At 46.6% G+C, this 20,375-nt stretch overlaps 1 protein-coding gene across 1 annotated transcript in view; it reads right to left on the reverse strand.

Moving 5' to 3' along the window:
- The window catches only part of PNPLA2 (patatin like phospholipase domain containing 2), a 30,480-nt gene that overhangs the window by 5,656 nt on the left and 4,449 nt on the right, over positions 1 to 20,375 (reverse strand). Inside the window, exons 2-8 of the mRNA XM_054825869.1 lie at positions 8,256 to 8,488; positions 8,024 to 8,089; positions 3,902 to 4,111; positions 2,894 to 2,954; positions 1,831 to 1,998; positions 1,245 to 1,377; positions 376 to 498 (exon numbers count right to left, since the gene is read on the reverse strand). Coding sequence (XP_054681844.1) covers positions 376 to 498; positions 1,245 to 1,377; positions 1,831 to 1,998; positions 2,894 to 2,954; positions 3,902 to 4,111; positions 8,024 to 8,089; positions 8,256 to 8,488 — 994 coding nt within the window. The remainder of the gene's footprint in view (positions 1 to 375; positions 499 to 1,244; positions 1,378 to 1,830; positions 1,999 to 2,893; positions 2,955 to 3,901; positions 4,112 to 8,023; positions 8,090 to 8,255; positions 8,489 to 20,375) is intronic.

Here is a 20,375-nt window from a genome sequence, read left to right on the forward strand (position 1 = left end):
AACTTTTCGGGGATCCTGGGCCAGCAAATGCCATATAGACAAATACCTCTGTCTTCTACAGGGTGCATGGAATAAGCTAGCACATTGTTTTAATCAGACCTACATCTTCTGCCCTATTGCTATAGCAACAGCTTCATTACAGGGCCTACCCTGTAACAGGAAGAAGGAAGGAGACCATATGCTGAGTCTATCCAACAGTTAAGGAAGCCAACAGACCATGGACCAGATTTGCATTTTAGATTAGGCAGTAAATCCTTCTGGTCAATGTGTGCCTTAATTGCTCTGCTCCAATGAAGTAGAGTCTGCAGAAGTCAAATGTGAAAGGGGAAATGGAGGGCTCCTCCACAACAGTGTTGCGGAGGAAAGCAGCCATACCTGGCTGAAAGATGGCTGCCCAGTTTCTTCTTGGCTTTCTTCACAAGATAGTTGCAGATTTCAGTCATCTGCTCCCTCATCCATCTAATATCCTCAGGGATATCTGGGAGCCATTCCAGCAACCTGGAAAGAGACAGGAGACAACCATTAGTTGGTCCACACAAAGGACAGGATGGAAAGAACACCAGTTTTGCTTCCTATCAATGGTTACCCATTATTTTTAGTGACACATGCATTAAGAGCCATTTACCATTCATAGAATTAAGGGGGAGAAGCTGTGAAGGATGAGAACAGCCAAGGAACTTATTCTTTACATCTCATGTCTGCACTTTCTGTATTTTTCATCCATTTTCAGATTTGGAAAGTGTTTTTCCCTAAGCCTTTCTATCACAAGCTATTTCCTTCCAGAAATTTTCATAAGGTACTTTGTACTAAGAACAAGTCTGAAAGACTTGTCTTCCCAGCTAAGTGTAGAGCTGGAAATGGCTGGAATTACTCTACCCCTCGCTCCGGAGGAGAACCACCTCTTGTGTGGTTCCTACTTTCACCTCTGCACTTCCAGTTCAGAAGTCTCTCTCCAGGCTCCAAAGTTTATCAGCATTTTCTAGGGCATGTTCCAGCACACAGCCATCTTCCTTCAAGCTGGAAGCATTGGCTGTAGCTAAGGGACAAATGAAGGTATAAAAGGTTTTGAGTTTGGTTTTTTTTTTTTTTATATGTCTGATAAGTGGCAGGAACTTTTTCCCCAGAAACTCTGGCACTGCAGAGTTAGAGAGGATCCTACTCTGTCCATTCATGCTACACCAGCTACATCAAACACTTCGCTGCACTGGGAAGACCACCACTGAGGGAACCAGATGAAGGCCTACCTGACAGTGAAGGAAACTGCAGACTCCAAAGGCAGCATATAGGGGACCATCATTGCTGTGGCCACACGTATAGGCAGCATGTTGGTGATGCCAGTCAAGAAACTTCTTCTTTCAGCACAAGCCTCCAGAAGAGCTGAAGACAGAAGACAGCATGGCTGAATCCCCACAGTGGGACTATCCCTTTCCTTACCATACTCCGGAAGTTACTCAGCCTGAGATCTCCCCTTCTCCACCTTCCACTTCTCAAGAAAGTCTTGCTCAGGGTAGTAATTCTCTGAGCACAGCTGAGAACAGCAGCTTTTGGTTTTATCAGACTCCCAAAGGGGTGGAGCAACAAGATCCCCTCCCTCTCCTTGCCATGCAGAACACCATCAAATGAGTCAACCTCTCCCAATTCAGCCTCCACAGGGTAAGCCACAACTTCACCTGAGAGGTCCCAACTCTATCTAAGCATCAGCGGGTGCCAGTTCAATCCCTGGGTATGGCCAAGTCCAGCCACAAGCAATACCCACATGTCCCAGTAATCCTCTGAAGTGGTCCAGGCAGCACAGGAAGATTGCCTGGGCTCTCTCCCTTTGGATCATACCTTGGTTCAGTCTGGGAGGCAAGTGTTCAAAGATGTGCTCTTCAACAACAGCAAGGGCAGTACTGTCCTCTAGTTGGTCCTCAGCTTCTGTTTCTTCATCTTTCTTCTCTCCTGGAGGGGCTTCTATGGCAAGGAGAGGACGGGCAGGACTTGGACGATGAAGGAGACCTGAGAAGTCATAACATAAGGATGATACAAACTAGCTGCCTTGCCTAGCCTTTAGAGTGTTAGTCCTCACTTCACCCTAACCCCCTCAGACAGACATCATACCCAGCCTCTTTAGCTGACACCCATTGTAATGCTTACCACAATGAATTAGAAACCTTGCTGCTTTAAGATCATCCTCTCTTTCCCCACCAGAAATTCTAACTTTTCCCCTTTAAGTACCACAGGGTACTGTTTGACAGTGTTTTGTTGCTATAATCTGCTAGTCACCAATCTTGCAGGCAAGATTTTCCTCCTGCAGCTTACTCCACAAACACAGCTGCATGACTGCTCTCAGTCCAAAAAGGTATGCATAGCAAGGAAGTGGGCCTTGCCCGCTATAAATTGACACTAGGTGGCATTAAACACACACTCAGCCTGCTACAACAGCTGGAGGCAAGAAAGTCCAGCAATTGCAAGTAGAAGAGAATGAAACAGTAGTATCAAACTGCCAGGCGTGGGGGCTGCTGAGGGCATGCCTGCACTCTGCACTGCTGTGCCACATTAGACATACCCTATCTGCAGGAGGTACAAATGGCACTGGTGCCTAACAACTGTGTTGGTGTAGTACTGAGCACATGCTAAGTAGCTTCAACACTCAGTTGTGCCAAAACCACTACTTCGGTATCAGAGTGGTTATAGTCCTGCATTGCACTGGAAAGGTGTCCACTCCAGCTCTGCTTCCTGCAGTGCTAAAATAGACTTACTAATGGAAATTCCATATTCTGATATCTGAGGCATAGCTTAATTCTACCCTTCCACCTTTCATATCCACCAGTGACTATCCTCAAAGCCACACCACCAAGCCTGGGCACAGAAGAGGCAAGTCAGTGCACCCTACAAACATGCAGTGCCTTACCATTCCTCTTCAGGAAGTGCAGTGCATCCCGATAGCCCTGCTTGCACATATCCCGCAGCACCTGTGGGCAGACAAAGGCAAGAGCAATTCATTTGGAGATTGCCTGGCTGAGCCAAAGACCCAGCTCAATGCTGGCTTTAGAGGAGTTCTCCTGACTCCTGAGCTACCTCAAGGACAAGTCTCATCCTTGCCAGCTGTTCCTGGGCTTTGAGCAGGAATGGGAGGTATAACATGAATACATTGGATATGGGAATTACATGATAATTCAGTTGGAAAGGACACCTGGAATCCTACCTAAGTACAGGCTTAGAGATGCAGCCACCTAATTTCCCCATCTAGTGCTGATGCTGCTATGGGCAGCCTTCACTGAGTCACTCTGACAAGCAGTCCAGAATATTTCCCAGCAGATGCCAGGAAGGGCCACTGCGTTTACAGATAAAGCCAGCTAAGACTTGAGAGGGGGCAGGAAAAACTTGTCCAAGTAATTCAGCACATGAATGCATGCTTATGCCCAAATGCCATGGCTACGTGAGGCTGCATTTGCTCAGAAGAATGCATAGCTGTTTGCAGTGCCACCTGCTCTAACAGCACTTTTTGAGACAGTCACTGGCTGCAGGCCGGCAGCTCCATCCTGACCTTAAAACACTCAGGAGCACATTGGTTCTGACATCTGATACATCCTTGTTTACAAGTAAGCCCAACTTCCTGGCAAACACTACTCCAGAGAGCACAACATAGGAATACTTTCCAAGCAACAGCTACCACCTAAATTCCAGATCTCCCAGTAGCAAAAGAAAAGCCAGCCACCTATACAACCTTGTATGGCAGAAACTGAACCCAGGCAGATGGTCAAGTTTTGCCAAGTCACTGGGTTGATAATGTCAAGGTTAAAAAACAGACAAACGAGATACAAAACTAACGGTATCTGGAATCTTCTTCTGCTAAAACGCACAGTATAGCCAGTGCGTATCTACTGTGCCCAAGTTCTGGTGCTGCCAGGAAACTCACCTGTGGCTCCGGAGGAAACAGGGCCTTTGAGAGGCGGTAGAGGTTGCGAAGGTTGAACTGGATGCTTGTATTGGTGACTCTCAGCTCATGCATGTTTGTGGAACTGTCTCGTGGACAGATGTCACTCTCTCCTGAGAACGGAGACACTGTGATTGTGTTCTTCAGCTCATAACGTGGCAAGTTGTCAGAAATCCCTCCATCAACATATCTCTAAAATCAAGAGAAATGAAGCACTCTTCATTTTTATAACTGATCAAGCAACTTTTTTTTTATTCTGTGTCCCTGTTCATATTTGTCCTAACAAATTGGGAAGAGAATGGACTACATCCACTGGCACTGGAGGAGTCAAAACCAAGGACAGCACAGCTGTGTTGTCTATAATCTCCTTTTCCTATATGCCTTTCTTCCTATGGTCAAGTGTGTTGGTCACAAGTGTTCAATGAGAAAGGCATAGTCACTTGTGTGACTGCTAACTTACCCCTCCTATGGGGTTTGACTGCTGTCCAATTAAATAACCTGACACACCAACAACCACCTGCAGTGCAAATTAGCACTGATCTAAGCTGTCACACTGTGCCATTTTTCACTTGTGTTTAAAACTAATAAGCTCAGACATGAGTCCCCACTGACAGAAGGTTTGTTACCAAAGAGTAAAACCAGGTGATTTGTTGCTAGCAGGCTTATTGAGCAGCAATCCCAATACATACATACACATTTGGAATCCAGTTGCTGTGGTGTGATAACAAAGTACAAGGGACTTGGTTTTGTTCTTAACAGGCACCCTCTTATCAAAGAATGTTCTGTACCTATGTACAATAAACACATTTGCACTACCCTTGCAGGAAGGGCAACCCCAGTAGCATGTACTCAATTCAAAGCATTTGTTGCAGTACCACAATTGCACAAGGAGCTGAGCAAGACAATCCTTATCACAGGCCTTCAGCACAGCAAGCAACATGCAGAAGATAAAAGGAAGGGGATGTTAGTCAAGCCAAAACAACAGGGAGTTTCAGACCTTTGCAGAGTGACAACTCAAGCTCTTGTTAACCTCTGTTACAGAAGAGTCCTGCTGATTTTTTATCAGGGTTGATCCTGCCATTTGCTGCCTGGAACCCTTCCCTTTGGATCTGTTCAAAAGCAAATCATCATACAGAAGCTACACAGCCCCATAAGCAGCAGCTGTAACATCTTTCAGCTCTCTGCTGGATTAGGAGCTGAGCTGGCAGAGACTGGACCCAGGCAGAGCATGGAAATGTTGATCGGAAGAGGCATTCCATTCTGCATCACGCTTTGCGTTGTCTCGCAGGGAGACTGACCACCGACATCACTATTTTTCTGCAGAATGCCTAGGAAAATGCTGGCTGCTTTGCCTGGAGGGTGCTTTCACTTTGTTCTCTCTTGCTCTGGAAGGTAGGCAGAAAACTCTTCAAGCAGCTCCTCTGAGCCTGGGGAACAGTTCATAGGCTCTTGGGCTGAAGACAATCACATTCAGCTGTAGGAATCCAGCTCCCATCAAGGCAACAGGGTCAGGGTGGACTGCACAGCAGGTTTCTTGGGGGCAAACTAAACCTCAGGGCTACCTCTGCATACCACCTATAGGTTCAAGGAAGATGGCTTGCGATTACAGTTGTAAGCTACAACACCAGTAACTCAGATCAGGGCATTTTATCCTCATCTCAGGCCTTGTTCACCAAACACAGCATCAAGACAGACATAGAGACTTGTGCACCACCTGGGTTTGGGCAGTGAGGAAAATAGAAGGATGGGATAGATTAAACTCAGGAAGTACACATTCTTGGAAACAGGAACACTCAGCTTGCTTACAGGATGCTTTCTAGACAACAGAGGTACCAAAAAAAATACTTGAGCCCTTGCCCCCTTTTAAAGTGGGCATCAGTTTTCTGTAAGCCAAAAGCAACCATAGCAAACTGTCATTGTCACTACCCCCACAAAGCTGCTCCACTGAAAGCCAGACTAGGCGCAGCTAGAGCTGGAGATGTCTGGCTGACTCCCTCTGCAAGGATGAGATCATGACAGGCTGAGTGGGAAGAGAACAGAGCAAAGCAGGTAGCACCTGCTTGGTTTGAAGAAGATGGAGGTAAGCGTTTTAGTCACTTAACTAAGACAACACTAGTTTTGTGGCAAGGATGCAGAAACATACGTTTCCCTGAGGGTGGCAGCATGAGTGCATGGAAGCCATTAGAAAGAAGGCTTAACTACAGTAAGACTAACAGGCAAAGCCTTCTCACTGCACGGATATCTAGGAATACACATGCAAACCCCACTCTCTGGTCCATTATTCCACTTCTTTGGATTTGCCTGAACCTCCAGGAACCCAAGCCTATCCACTCTCCAGCCTCCTGCAGAGTCCCTAACACCACAGAGCCGCAGGCTGGAGCCCCCAGCTGCCTGCAGGCGTGAGCAGCAGCAGCTTTATGGGGATGGTTCATGGACTGGGGTAATTTCTGGGGTGCCTAGTTCCATTCCCTTATCATGCCCTCGTGTGCACAGGGCCCCTTACTCATGTGAAATGACAATTTGCTTTTTGACCCTTGCTAGGGGTTCATATCACCCACATGCTACAGACAGCTCATGGCTAGTGCGTGTTGACAGCTCAGTTATTGACCTTTCCATTTCTTGGTATTTGAGAATTCTTTTTTTCGTCCTCTCACCCATCTTCATCATCCACTCCATGGGGCTACCAGAGCTCAGAGAAGTGAACATTGACAAAAGATTAGGAGGCAGAACACAGATTTTACACCTTGCATGCAATCATATTGCCTTGAAAACTGGTCCTCATGCCAGGAGTGTCAGTCTGTCCTGTGGCAAATACAGCCATCAGCCTTTTCCCACACTCGTACCCAATCTAATTTAACCTCTCCCCTTGCCACCTCCTCCTTCAGAGACAGAAAGGGCCATGATTTTCTGGGGAAGAGGTAGGAATTAATTTCCTCATCTCATATATTTCCTCCCCACCTTTCCCCATGAGGAATCTTGACATGAGAAGTCATCCCTCAGTGTGCCAGGGCAGCTGCACATTCCAGAAACCCCGATGTTGTACAGAGCTTTGGAATTTTGAGATTTTGCCTGATCCACACTGACCTCAACTAACCCAAAAGAGGTGTCAGGCAAGAGCCACTGCTATGCTCCCACCAGCTGTAGGACAAAAAACCTGATTCTGTCACTCCTCTGAAGGGCTGGACATTGGACATTTCTTCTAGGTCATTTCCCCACCCAACATGCTTGCACAAGACAAACACAGTCAAGTTGTATATTATGCAGGAACAAAAGTGACCTTACTTTTAGGACACTGGTAGCAGTGGGAGCAGATGTGATGCTGTGCTCTGACAGAGCATCTTGGTCAGGTCACTTAGGGGAAACCAGGGCACACATACGTTAATAACAGTTCTCCCTCTCCCTTTTGACTATTCAGTTTGCAAACAAACTGCCTTTTAATGTGTACATCAACCTATGTAGCACAAGGGGAGTCCAAGCTCAACCGACACCCTTACACATGACTGCAATATTCAGAGACGCTCACACTCTGCATAGCTTTCAAGTGTTTTCAGTTCTAACATGCAAACACAGAAGGGAGAAATTGCTCTGGACAGCCTTGGACAGGATGTGAAAAAAAACCTCTAGCAGGCAGCAGAACATTACTCTCAGAGGAAGAACTCCATGGAAAAGAGGTCTGGTATCAGCATCACTAATTAAAACCCCACAGAAAGTGTCAGGCATGTGGGAGAGGGACTACACTCATAATTTCTATACTGGACAAAAGTTCTTTCCACATGCAGATGGTTGGTGCCTCAGTGATGGAGAGGATTGTACCAAGCAGCCAGGAGAACCATCTATTAAGTTGGCCAGCACTTGCCCAGATTGCTACATACTACTATCATGTTAAATCCTCTAGTCTTCAGGACACTTATAGCCAACTGCAGGCAGCAGCGGAAAGAATGCACATTCACTGTTGGAAGTTGTTTATTTTGGAATTTCTCATGCCTCTTCAGGCTAATTGCTGCCAGCAGACAAGCAATACGACTACCAAAACCAAGTATCCGCATTTCTGCCTTCTTATTCATTAGTACATGATTTAATGAAGGAGCATCTTAAGAGTCTTACCACTCCACGCAAGGTTGGAGGTATCAGCCCACAGTAGACAGGGATAAAGGTGCTGCAGACACAGGCCTGAGGGAGAAAGATCCAGAATGTAAGAAACAGATCAAAGCCTACTGAACCTATTACTCAGAAGACTACACTGGCACATGCTGACAATTATGCTGCAATACTAAGGCCATTTGGAGACCAAGGCAAAACATTCCCGCCTAGCCCTCTGCAGTTAGTTTCCATTCACCTGGATCAGCTCCTCCTTGGAATTGAAGTCTGACAGTATCACATTTTCTCCATCAGAGACCCGTGTCAGGGAAATACCCAAACGTCCCGCTGCAACCTCATGCCCATTCTCTGGCACAGTCTTGGACAGGCAGATCCGAATGATCTTCACTAAGTTGAAAGATGGGTGGAGCGGGCCCAAGAACCTCTTCCGAGCTTCTTTTGACACTCGAATAATGCTGGCACCAGCCTCACCTGCAACGAGAGAAAGAAAAACGCACCATGAAATCCTAGCAAAACCAGCCTTCTCCTTTACAAAATAAGGCACAGAAAAACCTCATTCACAGCTTTACTCAGATGTTTCTCCCCACTGGCTGATCTATAACTCAAGAGGAGAGGTTACTACGGGCAGTGTTACAGAAGTCATGGAAGTTTGCTGTCTTGGCCCTCACACTCCCCCGCTGCAAAGAGCTATCCTCATCTTACATGTGTTCTATAAAGTCAAGGAAGATCACATGCATCTGGCTAAAGCCTCACTATTTTTCTAAGATCCTGTTTCACTGGCCAATGCAGGGCTAGTGAAAACACAGACTAACAAAGAACACAAGGGAGATGCTTTAACAGCTTTGAGCTTATGGCTAAATCCACTTCAAAACATATTCCACAAACTTTTCTAGTAAGCATCATCTTTTTTCTAACACAAAGAAAGTCATCTGCCTGTAAGCAAAAGTGCCTGCAAACAGGAATGTCAGTGCTTTCCACCTAAGTGATACAAGCTCTGCTGTGAATGTCAGCCACATCTCAGGTGAGCAAGACGGACACTATGCTCCATTAGGGAATCGGTGACTTAGTGCCACCTGCAGAGTCTTCGGTGTCCATCTCTTCTGTGTTTGATTCCACAGCACCATACTAGGCCCTGATGGCAAGCAGGATTCATGAAGGCATGCCTGCTTTACCTTTACCCTTTCACACAGTAAGAACCAGCTGGGTTTGGAGGAGAGGAGACATCTCATCTGCACAAAAGGGAAGGCATCTCACAGTCATCAGGAGCCCAATCTGGCAAGAAAATCAGACCTCTCCAGTGGGAAAGGAGGAATGGGAGAAAACAAAACAAAAATATCAACCCGAGCCAAACCCTCAGCACTCAGCATGCTGCTCTTTGCACACACTGACTGCTGCTTCCACACACATCTCCTGGCCACAGTGAGATACAAGACAGCAGTTCCTCTAAGCACCAGCCAATCACTGCACTCCCAGGGGCATCAGGGAAATATACATGTGAGAAGAATGTGAGGGGAATAATTAAAGAAACCAGCAAGAAAGAGAGACATGCTTTCACAAATTAAGACTTTTCTCCAATCAAACTGAAGTTCAGTTCCTGGAGAAAGATGAAAGATTATCAGTTCAAGCCATTTTGGAAGCTATCCGGATGTCCCTCCATTTTGCTCTCCCACCCAGACTTGCAATTGCAGAAAGGAGGCAGCAGAATGAAAGAACCCAAGTTAGACCCAGGTTAATAAATGGAGATAAGAGCAACAACACCCTCAATGCTATGTTGACACATCCCACTCTTTTGCAATACACATGTGCCAACAACATGTTTTCCACCAACACAGCCTGAGAACACGATTCTGTGCTTAGGAAACCCATCAACACCAGTAGCTCAAGCACACACAGAACTGGACCCTTGAACGTGACCAGAGACTCTGGGGTCGGGAGTTTAGGCACTGTGAGGTAGCAACTTAGCAGAAAATCCAAGTTCCCACCTCTGAAGCAATTTTTAGCACTATAATCCCAGTCTTTTGCTCTGTCCTAGAGCAATGTTTAGCAGTCTAATTCTGATCTTACTTACTCAATTAGCAGTAAGCCATTGAGCCCAGCCTGTTCCAGATAGTAGCCACATGGTTCAAACATCCTGCCCAACATGAAGGAAGTCAGCCTCACAGAAATTATATTTTATCAGCACCATGACATTAGCACTCATAACACTCCCCAAAACACCTTCACATCTGAGGAGGGGAGGAAAGACACACAAAGAAACCTCAACAGAGCCAAAACCAGAATGAATCCCAGCACAGCACCATGGCCACATGACCCCAGGAAAATCCACTGCACTGAGTGCATTGCAGAGACTTGCTGGCTTAGCTGAAAAACCCAGTGGGAGGGTGGATGTTGAGCATGCAGGCATGTGGAGACACCCTGTGTGCAAAGGCCATGCTGGGGTGGGGGCTGTCACCCAAGAGATGGTGCTTAGAGAACAATGCTTTCTGACTTGGCATCTCAGCGTGCAGAAAGATTTAATAGCAATACTGAAAATAACTGCAGTTAAATTGAGCTGGAAGTTGCTTAAGAAAAACAAAACAGCCAAGTCCCAACTATGCCAGGAAACAGACTGTCTCTGCATTTGATGGGAGACTTCAGTTGCAGCTGCCTGCTCTATCACTGTTTTACAGCCAAGTGGGATAGGGGGACAGAGGAGAACATAGGATAAAATAAGAATTTTTGCTAATTAGTAATTTCATTCTTTGAATACTTTCTGGGTGTTTGTTGTTTGGTGGGTTTTTTGGTTTGTCTTTTTTTAATACTTGTATACATACCTGCATACACACAGGAGCTTCTGAGGTATTTCAGTTTAAGTGCACCTGTGATTCTGTTGGACTTGCTAGCTCATTTGCCCCAAGGCTGAGCACAGAACAACTCTGTGGGAAGAGAGGGGCACAGGGTGATCTGCAGTACCACTGGCTTTCCTGGAAATAAAGCTAGCTGAGGGTTCAGCCAAAGGAGTCAGGTTTACGTAGCTAAGTTTATGACAGATGACGAGCCCTCTTGGAAATACATTTGGGAAGAGAGAGAAGAGGTGAGAGTGTTTTAATCCTGTTACCACCAGAAGTGCTATTCCAGGAAAACCAGTTCAAATTCTGCTTGCAGCCTGCCAGAGGGAGCAGCTGAATGAGGGGTGATCAAGAGAGACCAGTCCTACAGGGGTCAGCCACAAGCTGTCAATTGTTTCCCATGGTTTTTGATGGATCTGGTGATTCAGGACACAGGGTCATGTGAAAGCTAAATTAAGTTTCTCTTCCCTTATTGAGGCACACATCAAGAAGCAGAGACAATCCCTAATAGTTGGTATTGCTTGCTGGGAAAACATTTCATTCTTCTCCTACCAGCCAATTAATTCGACACTTCTCCCTGTACAGATTTACTAAGCCAATATTCCTCTAAAAATTATATTAATAATGTGGAATATTCCATTTTCATTAGAAAAGCCATATGCCCCTTCTTTCCTGCCCCCACAGGGGGGTGTTATACGTGAACCTGAGCACTGCAGGTCCTTATCTGAATTTCAGTTGATGATGACACAAAAGACCATCAGACAGTTGTGTCCTGAAACACCCCAATGAGTCCCCTGCCAGACAAGGGAGGCCAGCTGCTCCACCTCTGCTGGCTTATCCTGTGATCTATCTGCAGCAGCTACAAGGGGCAAGTTACTGTTACCCATAGGAAAAGACCTGAAGGCAGCTGCTAGTCAGCATTTCATTTTAAAGCTATATCAAGCCAGGTTCACATTAGCTTACTGACATAGCAAGATCATTCTTTAGAACTAGCTTTCACCCCCACCAATCACGCTCAAGTACAAAATAACCCAGTATCTAAGGCTCTACTGCCTTGCGTCCCCTAAACTACCCTTCTCTAACCTGAAAAGCATTCAAGCAGCACGTGCTATTTATAACTGTATACAAACACCTCTGGCCACAGCAGCCTGCTGCTACTCTGCCTCTGGAAAAAGAGAAGAGGTGAAGATCAATCACCTAAAACTGAGATTAGCCAGGCTGCTGGGAAGACCCTTAACCACAGCCAAGAGCTCCGAGATAAAACAGAAAGGCTAATTCAAGGCTGTGCAATGCATAAAGATGAGGACCATTGCAAAGGTTAAACACCCCATGGCAGGAGGGGTGATGAGGGAAGAATGGCCTCTTCAGACCCATATCTTCAGGAGCAAGGCTTTTGCACCAAGGGCACCATGACGCTCACCTGTTGATGTTAGACCAAAGTGATATCTATTTGCCAGCCAGCAAGAGACCAGTTGACCTATAAAGTATTTTAAGTGGGGGGAAAAAAAGCCTAAGACACAAACAAAAATAGGAGCAGAGCAGGCTGAAGAGGGAGAGGGGCATTCTGGACATTCCACCCAGCAGCTCCCGTGACTGCAGCTCACCCATGACACTGCAGCTCCTTCTGGAAGAGCTCCACGTCTGCACAAAGATCACCTTCTGCGCCAGGGACATTCCTGCTCCCTGGCTAGTGCAGCAGTAAACAGGACGCAAGCTTAAAGGAAAGGCTCTCCAACAGGTATGGGGAACAGAGGATGGCACAGTCGATGGATGTAGGGACAGCACCTCCTGTCCCTGCTTGTAAGAGGCACACACAGAGAGGTCACATCCTGGACTGCAGATACACTACCTTGCCTGGACTAATGGAGCAGGCAGGGAACTGTGCAGATCCCTGCTAAACCTGCTTCTCATTCAGCACCAACAAGAATTCAAATGGACTCCTTCCCACACATCAGCAACACATGAGGCACTGCTCCTCTCTTGTCAGTCCCATTACCCAGCTAAGGCTCCAGACTGCTTAGCTATCTGTTGGAGCTATGTTTGTGTGATGCTCAGCACAGATGCTTCCTGCAAGAGTCTCCAGCTACAGTCTTCACAGTTTGCTTTCAACTGTGGGTTCTCAGGGTCAGTTTGCAGGATGACACCACACACCTGGAGAAAGAGCACACTGTTGCCACTAAGAGTTGCTGAGCATCACTGGAGTTCTCATGTTTCCCATTGGTAGATCCCACTCCATACTTGAATTTAGTAATAGGACGAGTCAGAAGGAATTTACTAGCATCATCTCCCTCAAGGTTAATTTGGCTTGGTTGCTTGTCCTTTGCTATTGCAGCTGTTCCTGTACCTCATCCATGGAAGAGCTAAAAGCCGGTCTTCTAATGATGAGCATGGGTTTTGGGAGAGCTGCCCTGTGTTCCTCCTGGGCATAAATCCCCAAGATGCTCCAGCTCAGCACACGCAGCTCCTGCACCTGCCTCTTCTCTGAATACTGAGAGTAAGCAATGCACAGGCTTTTCCTGCCTGCCCTCTCCCAGGAGATGATACAGTCCTAATTATAAACACAGTCCTGTCACCAACCCAAAAACATAAAGCTGTAAACAAGAGGCACTGAAATAAAAGTTTGCAAGCTGACATCTAGAAAATAATTAGCAGAGAACTTTATTGGATGTTTCCTCACAGGTAGTTCAGATCACCAGAAAGTCCCTGTTTGTTCACCCCAAAGAGAACTGTGCACAGTTCTCTATCAGCAAGGCTGGATGTAAAAGGGGGCCCAAAGACAAATTCATGCCAGCAGGAAATAAAGTGAGAGCAATGTCTTATGATCTGCCCTTATAAGACATTTTCAGGTGATAGGTATACCCCACAGCTGGTGACAGCTCTTTAGTTTCAGTGTGAAATCCTAAACAGATGCCTAATAGCATTGGGTGTGGAAAGGATATCTATCTCTCACTTTGCCAGAAGTTGTATAACTCCCACTATTTTAACACAAAGAAAAAACATCCATTTTTAAATATTTGAGGCTGGGGGGGCAGGGTGGCAGCTAGCAGTGGAGCCTCTAAAGGCACCCGTTCTTTTCACATCTGTACACGTCTTCCTGCAAGCCACTAATACTGAGAAATACCACATACTAAAACAAGCTGTTCTGAGACTTCCCTATTTTTTTTTTGTTTTCAGGTATACTTATTTATATTTATTTTAAGGTTTTCACTCAATTCTTCTCTCCTACTATTTTGCCATCAGATAAGAAACAGCTCAGCTGACTTGGCTCCAGATAAGAGATACAGAAAGGAAGCTTTTTTTTTTGGTAGCAAACACAACTCCCCCCACAACACATACCCACTCAATCTGCAGACAGCCGTGCTGCTTGACTGCTGTTCCCTGGGGCAGGTAACCCTTCCCATCAGGGGCTTTGCACAGGGGTTTAACCTCAGCTCAAGAAGCAAATGGTTTTGCAAAGGAGATTTCTTAGAAGGCCTGGCCACTGGCTGTAAATACCAGTCTTTGTCTCCCTTTGCTCAAGAGTGAGGGACACCAATACATACCCTATTGGGGTAACTCCTGGGGATCCCTATCAGACTACGGTAAGCAACATCAGTTCTGACCTTACAGGTGGGGCAGGTGGAAACACCAAGAGGAAGAGACAGCTTTCAAGTAGGGCCAGCTCTCTCAGTCAGAGGCAGATGATGAAGGATGGGCTCAGCCCACAGCACTTTCTGGCTCAGTTTCTTAGTGCTCAGCATTGCAAAGTCTAGACACAAACAGTGCCAAGACACAGCCTGCAGCAGGAGGGCTAAGTAAATCCAGATTACCTGCAACTGCTTCAGAGCCAGAAGCCTCCCTCTTCACATGTTTGTCCCCAAGATGTTTACTTTTCTATTTCAAGTAAAATTTGGGAAAAAAGCAAGAAGCTGTTGGTCACTATCTATTCAAGTAAGGCCAAACCAAAAGGAGATGTTTTTCCCCTTTGAGCCAGAAGAGACTCTGTGCTCTGGATACCACTTAATAGATGAACCAGAACTATTGCCTCGTCTTGGATGTTGGGGAGCATAAGAGAAAATCTGCTTTTAAGTTGCCCCAGGTTTTTTTCCTCTTGCACAGAGTAGCTCACCAGGCAGCCCACAGTGACTGCTGCCTGCCTGCCCACCCACTGGTACCTACAGCGTAGGACCATCATATAAGCCCAAGTGCAGATGCACAAATCACACCCCATCTCACCTTAAGGCAGAAGCTTTGTACAGAAGCCAAAAGGCTTTGGGAGAACAGGCACAAAAGCTGCCAGGCTTGATTACATCTCTAAACTAAACCTTTGCACTGGACTTAATGTAGTGTTGGCACACCAAAACCTCACCAGGCAACTGATGTTCTGCAAGCTGAGGCCCACTTTGTTTCTGCAACCAGGACTGGAGCATTTACTCTTGCAACACAAATCAGAAAACAGCACAGCTGCTACCATGAAACAATCAATAGGAAGGCCAAGAGGCAGCTCCGTTCAGGAAGGCAGCCAGGATCATTCTGTCACAACCACAACAGCAATCCTCGCTAGCCTAATCTTTCTCCACTGTAATTCCCTAATACAAGGCTTAACACTGCATTTCTGTTCATTGCATTAGAGAAAAATTAAATGGTATAACAGCACATGAAAAGGAAGAGTTGTTCAGGACCCCCGGCAAGCTGTATTGCAAGCCACATCCTGTCCTCATCCATCAATCCCTGCCAATGCTACAGTGCAACTCAAATTGCATGGGGTGACAAAAAAGGGGATTCACAGAGTAAGAGAAGGTGCAGCTCAGAACCCTGCTGCTTGCTCTGAGCCAGAGTAATCCTGGGTTTTAGGTCACTTAAAAAGCAAGTATTCAGCAAGAAAAAGTTAGTGGAGGGGAGAAATGGACCAAAAAAACATGCTGTAATAATGCAAAATTGCCTTTTTTCCTCCGCACTCCATAGAGGCAGAAGTGGGACCACATCAAACTCTTGCTTTTTTCATTTGAGTGAAAACTACTAACACAAAGCCTTCAGTGGTTGTTATTCTGAACAAGAACCGGTGCAGAAGGATCAAGTCTCACCCACATACACTATGTTACACACTCTCCCTCCATACTTATTCCTCAGGGTCAGTTTGCAGGATGGCACCACACACCTGGAGAAAGAGCACATTGTTGCCACTGCACAGTGAAGTATCACTAGAGGTAAGATGCTCTGGGAGAGGCCAGTGCTACAGGGCAGCAGATACCTTTGCCAGTCACCTGCACCACAGATTGATGAAGACAATGATGAGCTGTCATAATTTCTGTTTCCAGAGCCTGAAGAAATAGCTGCCATGTCAGCCTCACTTCAGCTTTATCACACACTAGCCATTACTCTCAGCTGGCTCACCAACACCAAAGCAAGGCCCACACACAGCTTTTGATGGCTTTCAGTCTAACACCTGCTAAACGCTCCCTGCATGCTCGCCAGCGGTGATTGTTTTGTGTTCACCAGAGATGTTACCAGAGACATGGCTGGCTCTGTCATGCAGAGAAGGGCAGCCCATCTCCCTTCTCCCCTGTCCCTTCTCACTGTACACTTGTGTGGCTGCTAGAGCACTGTCTCAGGCTGGCACAGAATGAAAGGAATAGCTCTGCAGTCCCCTGCTGGCCCTCAGCCTGCATCATGCCCAGCTCCCCCATGCCCGCACAGCTAGCCAACTGCTCCAATCCATGCCAAGCACCTCCCTATGCACCTGTGAGCACACTGCTTGCTGTGCCCGCTTTGCCCTTCCATCTCTCACAGGCATGTTAAGTGTCACCTTACAGCCCTGAACTTTTCCCTACTAACCATGGCATAAGCAGAGCCTGCTACCAGCAAGGAATCGAGAATGAGAAGCTTCATTCCAACACAGTCCTCAGAAAAGGCACGGGTGTTTTGTTCTGGAAGGAATCTCATTTTGATGATGAAGCTTATTTGGGAAGGATCTTTAGTCAGACCACAAGGCAGGCTGCATTCCTTGGGAGCCATGACACAAGAATATCTGGAGATTGACGTTACCTTTCTTCCATGGACATCAGCAGCACTCCCCCAACCACAACTCCCAGGCATGAAGGTGATTAGGGTTCTGAAAGCAGCCACATGAGCAGGACAGGAGCTGCTCACAGAGGGTTGCACAGACCCCTGCAAGGGAAGAGCATCTGCTCAACCCTTCCTGCAAGACTGAGCAGTGCACAACCAAGGAGAGCAGCAAGACAGATGTAGCAATGTCCACCTGAAGCTGACACACACAGAATGAGCTCTTCTGTGTGCAGAAGTATGCCTAATAGTTAAATGGTTAGTTTGATTCCATAAATAAGTTTTTACCAGTCCCACTGTATAAGAACAGTGGGATAGATAAATGAACATAACTCCCCTTGCACTGACAGCCGACTGAAACAGGGCTCTAACTTTCTCCATGCATGACATAACTATGGCAGGCTGAATCCACACCTTGCCTCCATGATACACTGGAATAACTTACTTGCCAGGTCCAGCCCTGAATCAGCAGCATTCAAGGAAGTCAACAGGAGCAGCTCTTGTAATTAAGATACATAAAGGGCTCCCTGATTCATTCCCTCAGATGCCACCTCCCCTACTTCAGGATGCTAAACTAGATAATCCATAGGAGTGGCAGCTCAGAGACACTGCCAGAGCCTCCAACACTGAAATGGTACTTGATCCTTTAAATCCTAACCCAAAAGGCTTCCAAAACCAGTATCCACCCAAACAAACTGTAGTGTATGAAGACTAAGAGAAAGGTTCAATCTCAGAAGAAATCCTCCAGGCACAGCATAGCCAAAAGCCTGGGAAACAGCTGCAGAAGACACTTCATGAAGCTTGCTGATTCCAGAGGACTTGTCAGACAGAAGCCATCAGTGCAGATTTGGCCTTTATCTGTACCAGAAAGCACCACAGTTTCAGGTCTGGGCAAATGCCAGAAGACAGCACAAAGCCCTGGGTTCTGCTGAAACCACCAACTTCCATACCTGACATATCCCAAGCACCAAGAACAAAGCGCAGCCCACCCACCCAGACTTGTCACCACTGCTATCGCATGGAGCTTGGCTTGTTCTGAGCCTTTCAGCTGAGGAGAGTCCCTTTCTCCAGGAAGACCGAGGGCAGCTTTCCCAGACACACTGTACCACAGATCAGCACAACCCGGGGACAGGATCAGGCCTGTCATAAGCAGCTATTGTATCACAAGTGCCACGCTCTCTCCTCCCTTCCTCCAGCCTTTGTAGCTACAACAGACAGAACTACAACAATCTCCAGAACCCTTTTTTACACTCACAGGCTCCAATTCTCTCCCTTCCAGGGAGCACATAGAAGGGATTTTCTACTGCCCCAGACCCTATCACTTCCAGGACACATTCTGCCTTTTCCCAAAGACGTAGACTTATTTAGGGTTGTCTACATGAAGTAATTTTCTCTACCCTTCCTTTTCACCAGCTCTTACTCTTGCTAGTGCCTTATACCTGCTTGACAAGGAAAACAGACCAAGGCAAATACACATACATGGGCTCCCTCGACTCCCAGATTCTTGAACCCACATCCTGATTTTCACCTCAAGTCCCAGGAAGAGGCCGAGTATTAGAGCTGGGCAACAGAAGTATTGAAGCACAGAAGATTCAATGGGAAAGGGGTTGTCAGTTTGGAATCCAGCCAGCAGCAGGGTTTGCCTTGTGGAGAGCAAGGTAGACAGGAGTCACCCACTCACATTGCTCCTTGGAGTAGGAGATTTCTGAGCTTTTGCAAAGGCCCTGGAATTAGGAGGCTTGTCCATTCCCAACACCGGAAAGAAGGAAAGCTGACCGAATTACCATTTCTCCAGCCCTTGCATGGTCGTCTTCAAGTACAAAACAAAGCAAGCACAGCAGAGTTGAAAATCCCTGCTTCATGGAGGGCACAGAGGGAAATGTGGGGAAGCCCAGAACAAGCCAGGAGCTAGCATCAGAGTCCAGTCACTCTCAAGCCCACCTCACTGGAAGGCAGCATGGCCCTCAAGCAGGAAACAAACACTATCAGCTACTGGACACACAGGCAGAGCAGCTGTAACCACTACAGCAGCAGGAGTTTGGAACTGGAAGACAGAGCAAGGAATCTGAGGAAGATTTTTGATTTATCAGGACTAAACTTAACTTCCAAACATAATCAATAACCTGAAAATACACAGCAGCTTCTCATATTTTATAGGGAGGACTTGCAGGTGCCTTAGAGTTTTGGAAGATAAGAGGCAGAAAGAAGTGGAACAGCCTAGACAAGCTACAACTTCAAGAGAGATACTGAAATTATGGGTCAGAAGAATGACCATGCAAAGACCACTTGCACTGTTTCCACAGCTGCTGCTGTGGCTGACGGAGCAAGGCTGGACACCAAGCTGCTCTGCACACCTACTGTCTATGTGGGGTGACAAAAGAATAAACATATGCATTGCTATGGCTATGTCTTTTGCTAAAAGTGGCTTCTTGGCTTCCCTTGGACTCATCCAACAAGATGCCTGCAAAAGCACCTCTCCTCACAGGAACTTCCTTATTAAACCCAAGCAGACAGCAGGAACAAGCTCCTTCCCTCCCAGCAAGAGGTATTGCAGGGTGCTCTGGCTGCTTGGCTGCCAGCTTACTCATCTGGACACCGGAGCCCGCAGCCCTGTGACCGCTGATGGCACTGATCCAGGCATAGCAGCTCCTCCACCAAGCCAGCAAACGTTTCCAGCTATGTCAGCACAGAACATCTTCCTACCCACCTCTACTTTCCACCAGAGAAAGAAGCAGCAGCTTTACTGCTTCCAGGGAGCGCCAGGAGGTTCCCCATGAATTACATCCATGTCTTCATCTATGTACATAAGGGTGCCTCTCCTCCTATTAAGTGAGCTGGGGCTGTGGAGCTCAACAACTTTTTGCCCCACTAAGGCCTTTGCAGGAGATACAAATGACAGTCTCCTGTGCAGGAAGGAACTCAAGTTTTGAGAGGCCACAGAAGCTTTCCCTTGTGTATCTGGGGAGATTTATAGATCTCAAGACAGCCACGCAAGACAGCATCACGTATACTTCCCCTAGGATAAGCTTCATGATTCATGCTTTGGCCAGCATAAACTGGCATTGCTCTGAGGACTCCATAGAGAATAAGCTGATTTATTTCCCTCTCTCAATCTGGGATTTGGTGTTAGACTCCACACACACACACACAGAGAAAAGCAGCTTCTGTGATCAGTCCTTAAGCTTTTGCATGCGCATAATCAAATTTCAGGAACACAACATTTCAGATGCTGCTGTCATTCATTATCTCAAAGACATAAAAGAGTTTGGTTTTTTGTTTGGGTTTTTTTCCTCCCCTCCTACTGCCCAATGGAAAAAGTCTCTACAGTTCAGCAGCATATTTCTTGGTGGCCACATGGTGATAGCTGACAAGCAAGCCTGAATGTCAAATTAACTGTTACTTCATCTCAGGTTGAGCCTGAGAGTGTCCTGGTTAAGATACTAGTTTTAAAAAAAAAAAAAAAAACAACGCACAAACCAAAAAACCCA

This window comes from Grus americana, chromosome 5 (genome assembly GCF_028858705.1).
Source record: "Grus americana isolate bGruAme1 chromosome 5, bGruAme1.mat, whole genome shotgun sequence".
Taxonomy (NCBI): domain Eukaryota; kingdom Metazoa; phylum Chordata; class Aves; order Gruiformes; family Gruidae; genus Grus; species Grus americana.